Raw genomic sequence first — 10,964 nt, 5'->3', positions numbered from 1 at the left:
AGAATGTGCCAAATATGAACTTGTAAAACCACTGAGAAGTGTTATGACAGAGAGACCTGGGAATAAATAAGGAGTCTGGGGTTGCCCTGCCGGTGTTTCATACAAATTGCACTGTAATTTATTGCTATTATTTTTATTGTTCATTAGGAAATAGGGAAGATACTGGGGGATTTTTATGAATTAGTTTCATAAGACTTGGATCAAATGAAGTATTAAATATTGCGTTTGAACTTAATTGTTCTATTTTTTCCTTTTTAAACTTGGACCAGACTTTTACTCAAGGATCCATAATCTGCCCGATACCCCCCCCCCCCCCCTACCCTTAAGGATCATGATCTGACCACTTTCTAAAATCTGACCACTTGGGTATGACAGGTACTTTCTCTTTTGTAATGAAACAGTTTTAATAATTCCATTGAACCAGTGTTATTGTATTGTTTTCCCATTAAATTATGTCAGAGGAAAAAAAAAAATCTGGTTCTCATTTTTATTTCAACAGATCTTTATTTTTTCTATCATTCATCCCTTTTGCAAAAATGAAAATTGGTGATGGGAGGAAGAGGTTGGGAAACAACTGTTAATCTCGTTTAGCTGTACCACGCAGTGTTTCCTCAAAATGAAATGTACCAGTAAAGAACTTCACTACATGAATGTTTATTTATTTTTTTATGAAACCATAGGCATGCAGGAAATCAAATAATTTCTTGCCACTGCTTTCAAGTAGAAAGTACATATCTTATTAGAACATTGCATACATTTCAGAATCACCTGTGAGGTCTGGCTCAAGATAAAGACATCTTCATCTCTAAATTTTAAAAATGTGTAGGGCATCATCATCTCCCATCACTTCAGAGCAATTTTCACAGCAAGACATCCCGGTACAGGACATGACCTCAAAAATGGAAGTTTTAGTTAAATAGCTGTAACGACTGAAGAGTATTTTCACTTCAGGGTCAGGGTTTAAAAACATCTGAAGCACAACCGATGCAGGAAAAGAAAACAGAAAAAAATATATATAATCACACACAACTGCACATTTCAACAGCACAGACAAGAAAGGCAGGCTATCAGAGAGATTTCATCTCGGTAGTCCAGGTCCCAGTTAAGTTCTACACAGTGAAAGCTCATCTTAGCTGCCTGAGAATGACACCTTTTAACACTTGGCCGAGAAAACAATTTGAGGAAAGAAGACCGAAAATTTCAAAAACAGACAAACATGGCAGTAGAGAGGAAGACGCTGAAGCTGATCCTGACATGAATGAGGGGGTCGTTTAAGGTCAAACTCTTCAAAACACACTTTTTAGTGGGATGGAGGGGGGGGGGGGGCAGGGGAGTGGCTGATGATATTAGTGAGTTTTAAGTAAACATGGCAGCTCTTGGGTTGAAAGTCCATGTGGACCAGATGTAGAGCTCATTCATCTCAGAAGCAAACAGGACTGTGGGTCTGGGTTCCTGTTTCAGTGAAAAGAGAACTGAGTCCATCCTGAGCTGAGGTTCTTAATGCTGCTTAGCGGCCTTGGGTTGGGTGACCCGGCGCAGAATGTTGTAGAGAACTCCGAAGTTCTGCCAAAACAAAAAGACACATTTTATGTCAGCAACAGCATATGCACTGAACTCCATCCTTGCAGAACAACTTCTGTTTAAAAGGAGTCATCAGACTGATATTTTACCTGCACAGCTAAATACATGACTCCAAGGTAAGCAGCAATGCAGACTGCCAGCAGGAGGTCGAAGATGGCTGGCTTTACCCTGTTGAGCATCAAAATCACAATAAAAAACACAGAAGAACATGAACGATAAAAATAGACTACATGATCAAACAGGCAAACAAACAAACGAACAGTCTTACCTGTAGGCGTTCATCGTCTGCTTGAGCTGGTCATAAAATACAAACTCTGGGTCTCTGGGGAATAAGAAAACAAACACTTCTAAAAAATCTCCCCACACACCCTTGTTCCTTATCTACAATCACTCTTTTGGCAACAGAATTTAAGCCTTTAAAAAGCTGCCATGCAGAGATAAAAGTTGTGCTTGAGACCAAGTTTCCGATCCTTCCCATCTCACGAGGGATATGTAGACCATCATATGCTCCACACACACCCATTTCACTAAACTGTCACAGTAGAGTGTGAAAAATGCATCACCTCTTGTCAGCTTTGACGTAGTGCCGCTTTACGTCCTTCAGATAGCGGGCCAGATAGTACTCCAGTGTACTGACTAGGCTGCTGTCCTTGTCTACCAACTGCGCAGCCCGGGGCTGGGCGGTCAGCCAGTCCACCACCGAGGACAGCTGCTCCTCCTGCACCTGCTGAAAGAGAAGTGCAGGGCGCAGACAGTCAACCACGCACGCACACACACACAGACACGCGCACACACACACACACACACACACACACACAGACACAGACACGCGCACACACACACAGACACGCGCACACACACACACACACACACACACACACACACACACACACACACACACACATACCAAGAATGTGTATAGTACACAAATGACACATTAACAGGAACAGGTGCACACAGATATGCAGACGACAGTTTATGTTTGAAAGTATGTATGTGTGTGTGTGTGTGTGGGAAGGGGGGGGTCCCACTTGCTTGGTCCCACTACAGTTTGCATGCGTGTGTGAGGGGGTTCATTTGAGGTTATTTTAGACAGGAGAACCCAAGTACTAATACTGTATTTTCCCAACTATTAGCCCAAACAAATTCCCAAAAATTGATTTTGCTAAATTTCTTCAGCTATGAGGTTAATACACGGGGGCAGTTCATAATTAATATGGTCTTGTTTCTTTTTACTTGCATAAAAAACTGTAAACAGGAAATTACTGTACTCACCATTTGCTCTGTGAAGATCTGGAGGTCTCCGGGCGCACCCTGATGGATTGACATGCAAAAAAGGAGATATACATGAATAACTGTAGAACATGCAGGAAGTAACAACTAGGCTTTCCTGTGGTACAAATAATTTGGGTGAGGTTCTATATTAATAAAAAGGGATATATATTATAACTCTGTGGTACTGGTTGCTATTTCAGTCACAGTAGCACTATCAGCATATAGCTAAGTTATAAAAGATACAGATGAGAAAAAAAAAAAACATAAAATAGTAACATTTGCAGTGAGTGTGTAATTGTAACACTGCTGAGCTCTCCCTGTGTGTTCCTGGCTTCGTTTCACTGAAGCTTTCCAGAGAACATAAGGCAGTTGGAAGTAAAACAATTGTGGGTCCTTCTGGTGGACAGTAAATAAGATTCAGTGTGTGGTGGGCTGGAGGAGCAGATGGATTTTCATTGGTCCATTACCTTCTCTGTCAGGTTGTAGACGACTCTGGCCAGAGCCTCTGCAATCAGCTTAGTGTTGCGACCAAGCTTTTTTAAGTCCACATGAGGTCTAGAATGAACAACGGACAAAGCAAACACAAGTGCAAATTACCCCTCACAATAAACAAAGTACAGAAGTATTTCTGCAGACAAATAAGGAATGATGAATGGAGGCGATGGGAGAATGGGGGAATCATGGGTGACGTAGGGTGACGTAGGGTGGACAAGTGGAGAGATGAGGGTGGGGGCGGAGTCGGGTGGGGTGGAGGGGAACAGTCGGGACACAAACACAGAAGGGATGCGAGCGGCGTCCACCCACCCAGCTGTCACCTCTCCCGCCCCATCCTGAGAGGGGGACACTGACCGCATGTCCATGATGCTGCTGCGCAGGGCGTGCCGGTGGCTCTCCAGGTGCGACAGCGTGAAGGCCGGGAGACGGCGGATCCCGAAGCGCTCGTGCTCCCAGGCCAGAGTGTCGTCGGCCAGGTTGATCTTCTTGTGGACCATGGAGAACTTCACGTCAGAATACTGGCTGGCGGCCACCTGCGAGAAGGGTGGGCGTGTGTGTGTGGGGGGGAGGGGATTGGGGGCAAAAGAGGGAAGATGTGAGGGTGAACATCTGTGGTCTATGGATGGTGGCAGGTCCAGGGACCAGAGAGAAGAACAAGGCTTGCACACGGTCACACACCGTCACACACGCTGAAATCAATTCCTTTGCTTTTATCAAGGGTTTCTACAGCCACGCTCTACTCAACTGCTCTACCTTTGTGGCTTCTCAGCTCATTGAATTCACCCACAATCTCTGCTTAAAATTTGTTTTTTTCCCCAACTGAATTTATGGAAATGTCTACAGGGAGTCTAGCTAGTAGTGCTTCCAGCTCTGAGGCTCTATGAGGTTCACTGCTAAAGGGAGCTTGTTGACTGCGGAAATAATTACCTCACACACAGCATGTGGTGGAGATACTGTAGCAAAAAACAACGGAATAAATCACATCATAAAAATAAAAACAATGATCAGGGCCCATTAGAGATTATTCATAAACAATGAGGAGACTTTCTTGCCATCATCCAAGTAGTCATATTACATCCTTATTCATCAGCTCTCATATAATACTATCAGATGTCAGACTTACAGTCTCCAGTTCTCTTAGCAGGGTGTACTGTGGGCTGCCCTCTTTGGGAGGTTTGGACACATGAAGGTGAAGGCTGTCCCCGTTGCCCAGAGTGTCTAAGCACAGAACGAACGCTACATTGTCCTGCAGCAGGCTGGAGTCTGTGAGGGTGTGGAGAGGGAAATTAGGTCACCATGCCATGGATAAAAACCCTTCCTAAAATGGCAGCACTTCAGGTGGTATACATTCTCAGATAGGTATTTTCCACCGATAGAGAACTGGCTCTGTTCCAGTTTGTGAAGCAACATTTTAATTGATCGGAGCATTTCAACCAAAGCAAAAATGGTTCGGAGCTAGTCAACTAGCACTAGTCTGCAAATGTTAGCATTTTACACAGCTAATTTCTGCCATTTTTACGGGACAGCTGTTAATATCATTCTGCCATTAATCTCGTTAATTTGTACTGCATCTCGTAACCTCTGTTTGGTTCAAAACTGGGTGGAAATAATAGCTGGTTCACTAGATTGCGCCAAGGTTCAAAGAATTCTGAATGGAAACAGTTCAAGAACAGGTTCTCTTTCGGTAACATTTAGCTGTGAATTTTGCAATTGTTTTACCTGTATGGTCTAAATTATCTTCCAGCCAACGCTTGGTGCCTTGATAATTGAACTTTCCACCTCCAGACACAAAGAACAGCAAGTTGTATCTAGATATAAGAAAGGAGAATTATTTCAAGACATGTCATTTTTAGTTCAAATGATCACACATGGCTTGTGGCTTTAATCCATGCTTCAAGGGTCCAGAAAACAGAAAAAAAAGTGTTGCAAACATAGTTGCCATGGTACTAAAAATCCCATTAGATGGACCGTCTGTGCCAGCATCTTCAACATCTGTTAAATATCTCAGTGATGGCTCTGAACAAGAGATACTGCTGAGTGCAGTTACTCAAAGAGCTATTCATCAAGCAGCGACACAACTGCCTTTGTCTTCACTATCCAACTGGACAAGTGCAGCTGGCCTCTTGCCAACCAGTCCATTGACACTATGCTATCAGTCCATCAGCTTTTCTCCACTGCCAGCCAGACGGGACATGGCAAGATAACGACGCCGTTTCTCGGCTGCTTTGGGACGGATACGTACGCGGCGTGCGTCCTCTTATAGGTGTAGAGTCGGGAGAAGAGACGGGCCAACTCCAGCAGAACCGACACCCCACTGCCGTTAGAATCAGCGCCATAGGACAGCCACTGTTGGAGGAAACAGCCCATCAGATTAGAGTTTCAAAGTGGACCAATGCAAGAGGGGATGGGTCCAGCTCCAGGAATGTCAGTGTGCGCTTATCACAAAGCCGTGCCGTTTGCTACAAGGCTGTCTAGCAAACTACTACTTTTGGTGAAAGAAACATGCAAATCCTCTTAAATTGGCCGGGGTCACTTTGCCAATCCCATTTCAGCTACATCCAAAGATCTCTTAAGCATGAACGAGTACAAGGAACAAGAAGAAAACTCAAACTTCATTTTACAGACTATAACAGCACTTAAAATACATGACAGCAAAACAAAAGAACAATGTTCCATTCATTTTCAGTTGGGGAAGGCAATGGACAACGAGCTGGATGAAAAAAGTTGGGGAAAGCTGAATATCATGCAAATGAGGAGCACATTTTGTGGGCGGCTGCCAATCAGATTAGTTTGTTGACAGTTGGAAAATTGCAGGACTGTGCCATTGTTCAATCAGTTAATTTGATTAAAAAGAATAGCTTGGAGGGCTTGCTGGTACATTAGACATTTAATTAGGGGCTTACTTTCGATGAAGTGCCAGCTCTGACATAAAGACAAGCGACTGGACAGCCAACTAGCAGGCTAGTTAGCTAATTAGCTCGTCAGTTCTGCCTGCCGCACCGTCTCCACACACCACAGCACCCCCAGAGAGCGCAGGAAGCTTTTCACTTCGCCTGCATGTAACTACTGTAAGCCCCAGCTCTGGTCTTCCAACATTTAGGAGATATTGCGATCAGTGTCAAAGGGAATGACTAAAGCTTACCGGTGCCACTCCAAAGGAGTCGTAGTGAGCCACCAGGACGATGGTTGGCAGGTCTTCTCCTCCAACTCCAGCCAGTCTTCCCTAGTGGAACACAATCAGTATCAGAATCAGTGATGCAAGAAAACACACACCTTTGTTTAGACTGGACACCTTTGTCTAATGCAAGAGTAATGTCATGAGATATTCTCTAAATTGTTAAGTGCTATTGATATGGTTGTACAATATGAATATTTTAAAACATCCTGATGAAAGTAGTCTGCCACAAGTCTGATTAACAAGTAATTTAAGGTGATTACAATGTTTTTAAAAATCAATCATGAGTACTAGACACTTTTTAAGTGCACCGAGTAATTTATGAGAAAGAAAATGCAGTGACATTTTGCCAATGTTCTGTGGAAGCAGTGAAGTTGTGAAAAGCATCTGGTCATGTGTCGTAGTAATGTGTGGTAAATCAGTGGCTAGTTCTGTGGCCACACAGAATAATCAGCCAACATATGTAATCTTCAATCTTTCCAAACAGTTCTGATTAATGATAAGCCATTACAAACTAATCTAACCGGCGACAAACGTGTTCATGGCAATGGCCTTGACAATATTAATGGTATGAAAATCCCTTTCAAACGACACACTGCTGTTGAGTTGAACCGGCAGGTTTCCTTTCTTGCGGCAGTCTTTCACGATTTGATTTAGTGGCGATTAGGCCATTAACCTGATCAGGTGACCTGTCCATAGCTGGAACAAAGGCCTGCAGATCTAGAAGCTCTTTGTGGGCAGAACCCTGGCCCCCCACCCCATCCAGCACCGCTAAGCCTATTTATCTGACCTGCTTTTCAAACCAGCGCTTTGGTTCTATATGTGTGTGTGGGGTCACAGATTCATGTGCGCACGCACACACACACACACACACACACACACACACACACACACACACACACACACACACACACACACACACACACACACACACACACACACGCACACACACAGCAGTCCAAAGGGCTCTTCTCATTAGTCTTTTTATCTACCCTCCCTTCCTCGGTCCTCCAGCTCGTTCCCACTGATCTATAAACAACACTGAGTAGACTAGCCCACTGTTGCCGCCCAATCATTCTTTATAGATCAGTGGGAGCCAGCCGAAGGATCGAGGAGAGAGATTGAGAAGGGGCCCAAGAATGTGGAGCGAGTTGTGTGACTTGAGGTTACCTCCACACAGAGGGTTAATATTTTTTTTTTTACAATATGCTTTGAGTACATAAACTGATCACGTAGACCTAGACATGATTTTAAAAACACATGCAAAATGCTATTAATTCACTACCTACATTTTAAAACCAGGTCATCCCATGTCAAAACATAAGCTCCATTACTGTATGTAGAGCACAAATACTTAGTCGTGGCTTTGGTTTAATTCAAACGTGAAGCCCGATAGAGAGATAGCGAGCTGTAGAACCAGTCTGCTCACCTCCAGGCTGGTGATGGCCCAGTCGCTCACTGCCTTGCTCTGTGCGCCGCTGGTGACCATCTGAAAACCATTGGCAGTTGCCGTGTGCAGCAGCACTAGAATAAAGAAAACACACCTAGTAAGCATGTGGTCAAGTGTGGTGTAGCTGGTATGAAAAATGCTGCTGTTCAATGCCATGTTCATTCATGTTCACTTTGAGTCTGCTCCATACCCTCAGCTGCTGATGAAGATATTTGTGATGATGACGAGATCTGAGTCTGCTTGTATATGGACAGCAGCTCATCATCTTCCAGTGCAAAGTACACTGGAACAATGGTCTCAGTGGCAAGGAGCTCTGGCTCCATTTCCATGAACTGCTGTTGAGAGAATCGGACACATTGTATCATGAGAAATAAAGAAATGACAAATGGCATGGTCTCCATGACTGAACTATTCTTTACACAAAATTATGCCAATGGAGACACAGAAAAAGGATGTAATTGTATGTGAAAATCTAAGACACACCATTACCCACACTATGATAAATATAATTCCACATAGTATGTAGTCTACACTCATTTAGTCTACATGGTGCACTACCTAGCAGGATATTATTAACAATATTGTACCTGCAAAACGTCCTGCGGCATGGTGGACATATTTTTTGGCAGAATAATGACGACAGCTCCGGCAGACTGTCGAAGAGCTTTCTGGTACTTCTCATACGAGAAATCTGCTAGTCGGAGTAGCACGCAGCGACGACTCAGCACCTCTGCTTCCACGGTGCGAGCCTCAGTGTTTAAAATCGCGTTTCTGGTGCCTAAGGGGGACAAGTAACATATCATTACGAATGTGATTGATCTCTCGGAGTACACAAACTATATAAACAAACAAGCAACACTTTAAAAGAATATCTGGTTGGTTATATCGCCAGACAAGTTTAGCTACAGTAGCCTACTCATTTAACGTTAGCCTCGATAATTAGCCAATTTAGCTGCCTGTGTTGAAATACTGTTAGGTGATTTTGGTTCCAGGCATAGCTGCCACTATGTCTCACAGCCAAATAGTTCATGCTGTCAAACTTGAAAAGGTCATCTGGACATGTCTGAGTGCCTCCAAATGTTTATACTCGTACTGGTAGCTAATCTAGCCTGACATTAGCCAGTGGTAAAAGCTCGATAGCTTCTCATCTGGCCAATGATGTTAGCAACCTTGAATGAACGCAACTAGCAAAGCAATATTGCTAACTAAGCTAAGGCAAGTTATCAAACGGTTGTGGTAAACATTAACGTCAGTTAGCAGACTATCCCATATAAAACCCATACATATATGTAAATTGGGATTAAGTGTAAATCTCCAAACTGTATCAGTATAATTTCTCATTCACTTAACAGAGTGTAACATACCATAGGGCTGTCCCTGCAGGTCGTACTGCTGCATGCGGTACACTGTGAATTCATGTGCCGCTTCGGCTGGAAGTGGCGAGACCAAAATGAGCACAGCCGGCAAAAACACAATGAATGTTAAAGGAAATGAAGATTTAAACATGTTCTCAAACACTTCGCTAGCTTCTTCGAACATGATGAGGCTAGAATGTAGCAAGTGTAAGAAGAAAAACGTGACAACTGAGCGTGTTTCTTCCGGCAGTCGATGGATGTTGGGTACACCGGCGGTCGCTGTCAGAGGCTTGTTAGCTATCTTTAGCTAGCTTGGTGGTGCCATCATTTTGCTACAGGCAATCTGAACTGCCACCTAAAAGCCGTCGCGTGCCGTTTTGCGCTCTGGTTGCGCGAGTCGAGCAAGATCATTTTTGAAGCCAAAAGGGATCATATTGATGGGACCCTTAATGTTAAGCGGACGCTGCAGAACTTCTTACATGTGCTTAAATGTGGGTGTGTGGTGGATATACATTCACGGCAATATACACAATGCACTAATACAGGTTTTAATGTTTAACAATATTACTTCAGTGGTTGAAGTCTTAGTCCTACCAACATGTCTGACACTGTGAGTGACATCAAAGGCAGTTGTCATAATATTCATATCATATGACAGATATTTGTATGACACTTCATTGTCTATTTCACTGCGTTTAACGTGTTGAATGTTAGACTAATCAACACTGTACGGAAATTAATGCATCATGATGATAATCTCAACTAGATGGGGTCCTTCCAACCATTCATTCACTCAAACCATGCGACTACAATCTTATTGGCTCTCCGGCCCTCATTTGTTTGACAGTTTGATTCCGAGTCACATCAGAGATGTTATCAGGATGTTGTGTCTCTGATAAGAGCATTCTCATTATAGCCTCAAGACCGCTTTCTATAATTAGGAAAACTGTAACAGTCCAACAGTTTGTAACAAACGGTCAGCCCTCACGTTGCAACGTGTGTCAAGCAGAATCAGCAACAACTAGGCCTGCACAGGCTGCTCTCACTTTGGCCACCAGAGGGACCCCACACCTATGAATAGTTTTCAAGTAGCCTACGACGGTCTTGAAGTACAGTAAAGTGTCAAATGTGAGTAAACAGTCGAACAAACGCGTGGTCACATGATTATCAAAAATATATCTTAGGTTGTACATTTTCAGCAACAACTTGAATAGGAAAAGCTAGATATTACACACCAGAGTCATTTTATTCTCATGTAGCCTATGTGTATTTTAACATTCAAAGACCAATGACATACAGATTCGTTAATTAAGGCCAAGCAATGGTTTGTAGGGCCGCATTGTGTTCCTACCTTTATCTGGCCTACTAAGGGGCAAGCAGTGGATCTGCTTCATATCCACTTACTATTTTTTTCTATACCAGTCTATGGTAGCCCAGAATTGTATTACTCATTTATTATTATTATTATTATTATTATTATTATTATTATTATTATTTGGGACCAAGCAGCTGCAAATAGGCTACACTGTTTCTAGGCTACAGATTTTGCTTCCTTTTTCTGTGGCAGCCCCTGGAACTGTATGGTTAAGCATTTGGCCCACTCACTGGTAACAATCCCCTGATTATTTTCAAC

At 43.2% G+C, this 10,964-nt stretch overlaps 1 protein-coding gene across 5 annotated transcripts; it reads right to left on the bottom strand.

The window, feature by feature from the left end:
* Positions 1-638: 638 nt before the first annotated feature.
* On the bottom strand, positions 639-9,640 carry ncln (nicalin). 5 transcript variants are annotated; one of them, XM_062557043.1, is made up of 15 exons: positions 9,341-9,640; positions 8,564-8,754; positions 8,167-8,311; positions 7,956-8,050; positions 6,494-6,574; positions 5,594-5,697; positions 5,071-5,159; positions 4,475-4,614; positions 3,661-3,884; positions 3,324-3,411; positions 2,857-2,895; positions 2,145-2,299; positions 1,850-1,903; positions 1,671-1,749; positions 639-1,563 (listed from the first exon to the last, which is right to left on the bottom strand). In XM_062557043.1, exons 1-15 carry the CDS (start codon positions 9,513-9,515, stop codon positions 1,498-1,500), a joined length of 1,725 nt encoding a protein of 574 aa, XP_062413027.1. In that variant the 5' UTR covers positions 9,516-9,640; the 3' UTR covers positions 639-1,497. The 5 variants fall into 5 exon arrangements, with proteins under 5 accessions (XP_062413027.1, XP_062413025.1, XP_062413026.1 ...); XM_062557041.1 differs by having other exon boundaries at positions 2,145-2,308; positions 9,341-9,639; XM_062557042.1 differs by having other exon boundaries at positions 2,145-2,305; positions 9,341-9,639.
* Positions 9,641-10,964: the final 1,324 nt, after the last annotated feature.

The sequence above is a fragment of the Sardina pilchardus genome, chromosome 15 (genome assembly GCF_963854185.1).
Source record: "Sardina pilchardus chromosome 15, fSarPil1.1, whole genome shotgun sequence".
Classification (NCBI taxonomy): domain Eukaryota; kingdom Metazoa; phylum Chordata; class Actinopteri; order Clupeiformes; family Clupeidae; genus Sardina; species Sardina pilchardus.
Note: the sequence above shows the minus strand (reverse complement) of the source record. Positions and strands in the feature narration are given on the sequence as shown.

What these genes read in the sequence shown, in the direction of transcription:
- ncln (XM_062557041.1), bottom strand. Translation starts at nt 9,515, where the DNA reads ATGTTCGAAGAAGCTAGCGAAGTGTTTGAGAACATGTTTAAATCTTCA. An exon ending in GGGCCATCACCAGCCTGGAG is followed by an intron (nt 6,575 to 7,955) that starts GTGAGCAGACTG and finishes GTGTTCCACTAG; the next exon opens with GGAAGACTGGCTGGAGTTGG. An exon ending in ACTCCTTTGGAGTGGCACCG is followed by an intron (nt 5,698 to 6,493) that starts GTAAGCTTTAGT and finishes TTCCTCCAACAG; the next exon opens with TGGCTGTCCTATGGCGCTGA.